Raw genomic sequence first — 3228 nt, forward strand, 5'->3', positions numbered from 1 at the left:
TTCCTCCTCTGCCACTTTGAGCTTGGTTTGGTAGTACACGGAGGGGAGTATGAAGAAAGGGAAACTTCTTCTCATCTTCTTTCTGCTCATATGGCTGGTTTCTCAGCAACCTGTCACTAGCGTTGTTGACGAGAAGAGTAATGTGTCTCCTTCACAGTAAGCATTGGTGTGAAGAGTTAATGCGACTTGTGACACAACGTTTGCTTTGCATGGTGCAGACTCACAGAGCACTCCATGCACGACGCCGTCGCATGGAGGTGGCGGCGGCGGCGGTGTGCCGTCTCAAGGTGCACCTTCTTCTCAGGTCACCACCGCCCCTCCATCTCCTACACTCGTGCCACCTCCGGGGACACCGATCACCGATTCCAATCCCTCACCATTCACCTGCGAGTAAGAGCTAGCGGCATCTCCGTCTCATCCTTCTGAGCCTATTGGTTTCCGACCTCGTTCATGCATTGATCTGTGTTTGTAGCTACTGGAGAACGCACCCGGAAGCAATACTGGCTCTCTTCGGGTTCTGGTGCACCTTGGGCCAACTCTTAGGCACGCCGGCAGCTTACGCTTTGGGGCGGAACCCCAGCGTGCTGGAGGCGCTATCGAACACCCGCGCCGACGGGATCGGAGCTCTGTACCGGGAAGGGACTGCGTCGTTCCTCAACTCACTGGTGAGCAGGAGCTTCGTCTTCACGGCCCGGCAAGTCAGGGATGCATTCAACGCCGCGGTGGTCTCCAACAGCGCCGCAGCAGCGCAGGCAGAGCTCTTCAAGAGGGCCAACGAGGGCCACCTCGTGAAGCACCATTAGGCTGTGTTTAGCGCCATTGTTCATCTCCTCGTTCATCTCCTTCCCGCTCTTCTCATCGTGAAGCTCTGCTTGTGTGTTGCTGCTAGCCAGTGTGCTTAGGCTCGTGTTTGTTTCCTACTGTAAGTTGTGTGTCTGCTAATGTAGCAACTCCATTATCTTCCGCTTCTACCTTGTCATGGAGATGGTCTACGTTAATCAGAACTTGAAGTAGTCTGTGAAATTTAAAGATAAATATGTTAAGCTATTTAATTAAATCTTTAGTATATCTTATCACAAATTACAGGACCACATAATCTAATAATTTCTCATTCAATAATTAAATTAGAATATAGTATAAAAGGTAAATAATTCTTTGCATTAGGCTGCATATCTTTTCCGATGCTCAAATTAAAACATACATGTCCAAAAATTGAAGAAAATTAGAGAAGAGTCCTAAGATTTTTAGAATATGAATCCTCATAAACAATATTATTTATTTTAATATGAATTTTATCAAACATGAGTTACTTTCAATTCCACTTGTTGAATATTCATTAAATTAAAATTAAAATTAAAATTAAAATTAAAATTAAAATTAAGGGTTGACTTAAGAAAAAAAAATGTGAGATTTTTTTATTTTAATATTTTTCGAGGGGCAATTTACAAAATTGACTCTCTAAATAGTAGATTAATAAATCAGTCACAAATTGAGATATTAAATTTTTTAAAAAAATCATGGGATCGTAGTCCACCTCAAACTTCCACTATCACTAATAATAATAACAAGTTTACAATAAGTTTTCTCCAAAAGAACCAAAGGATCATAATAACAATAAAAACACATATCTTGACGCTGAACATTAACATATTATTTTCATAAAAAGAAAATTTTAGGTCTCACAAAATAGGTATAACAAGAAAGTACCTTAGAGAGAATAAATTGTAGATCGGTACCATTAAGATTATAAAACTTGTTACAAAAATTCTTCATATAAAATTTGAACCAAAATTGGTACCATTAAGATTACAAAACTTGTTGCAAGAATTCTTGGTATAAAATTTGAGCCAAAACCAACAAAGTTTAGTTGCTCGATCATCTACTGAAAGCCCCAACAAACCTTTAACTTTTTTTCACCTTTTCTCTTTTCTCTCTGTTTCTTTCTCACGTTGTCGCTATTTTTGCTGCAAGCACGCCTTGCCGGTTCGCTACAGTAAGTGTATGTCCTTTTTTTTTTAATAAATCAGAATTGGGCTTACTTTCCAAATTATCTAGTTCAAACCCACATATAGATTAGACCAAATAATTCTACCCCTCCAGCTCATATGGTGGGCTATACTAAACCCGCTTTTTACCTATATAGTTCAAGCTTCTCCTTAGACAAAAACTTTATCAATATATCTGATCCATTTTCATTGGTATGCATCTTTTCCAAGTGCAATTCTTTTGTCTCAAGCACATCACAATCTAGTGATATCTAACATCAATATACTTGGATCAAGAATGGTATGCTGAATTCTTGGAGAGGTGAATGACACATTAACTATCATAGTAAATAGTGTATCCTTCTTGTTTCAAGCCTAATTCCTATAGAAACTTTTTCATCCACAAAGTTTCCTTGCATGCTTTAGTAATTGCTATATATTTTACTTCTGTGGTTGACAAAACAACACAATTCTATAACTTAGACTGCCAAGAGATTGCTCCCCCTGTAAATGTTATCAAGAATCTCGAAGTGGATTTATTGGAATTAGTATCATATGTCATGTCTACATCTATGTACCCTTCTAGCATAGGTTCATCCTAAAACATAAACATAACCTAGAAGTATCTCTTAGATATCTTAATATTTATTTCACTGTTGCCTAATGTTTCTTACCAGGATTAGAGAGAAATTTGCTGGCAACTCTAACTGAATGAGCTATATCTAGCATAATACAAACTATAGCATACATCAAACTGCCTACTACAGATGAGTAAGGCACTTTGGATATTTGTTTTTTTTCTTTCTCACTTATAGGACATTGTTTCGAACTAAGCTTGAAATGACCTACAAGTGAAGAACAAACTGCTTTGACTTTATTCATCTTTCAAAAACCTTTTCAATGTAAGTCTCCTAAGAAAGCAAAATCTTCATTTTCTTTCTATCACGAAGAATCTTCATGCTAAGTATTTATTTCACCGATCCCTAGTCTTTCATTGCAAAAGACTTACTTAGCTCTCTTTTAAACTTTTCCATTTTACTAGCATCATGGTCAATAATCAGTATATCATCAACATATAGTAGGAGAATAATAAAATCATTATCTAAAAATTTCTTTATAAACACATAATGATCAGATATGATTCTATTATATCATTGACTCATTATAAAGGAATCAAACTTCTTGTACCATTGTCTTGGTGCTTGTTTGAGTCCATATAAGCTTTTTTTAAGCTTGCACACTA

At 37.3% G+C, this 3228-nt stretch overlaps 1 protein-coding gene across 1 annotated transcript; it reads left to right on the plus strand.

Moving 5' to 3' along the window:
- On the plus strand, positions 1–963 carry LOC135606510 (protodermal factor 1-like). The gene is made up of 3 exons (XM_065097539.1): positions 1–137; positions 219–390; positions 473–963. The coding sequence occupies exons 1-3, from the start codon at positions 50–52 to the stop codon at positions 801–803; spliced, it is 591 nt and encodes a 196-aa protein (XP_064953611.1). The 5' UTR covers positions 1–49; the 3' UTR covers positions 804–963.
- Positions 964–3228: the final 2265 nt, after the last annotated feature.

Source organism: Musa acuminata, chromosome BXJ2-3, assembly GCF_036884655.1.
Source record: "Musa acuminata AAA Group cultivar baxijiao chromosome BXJ2-3, Cavendish_Baxijiao_AAA, whole genome shotgun sequence".
NCBI lineage: Eukaryota > Viridiplantae > Streptophyta > Magnoliopsida > Zingiberales > Musaceae > Musa > Musa acuminata.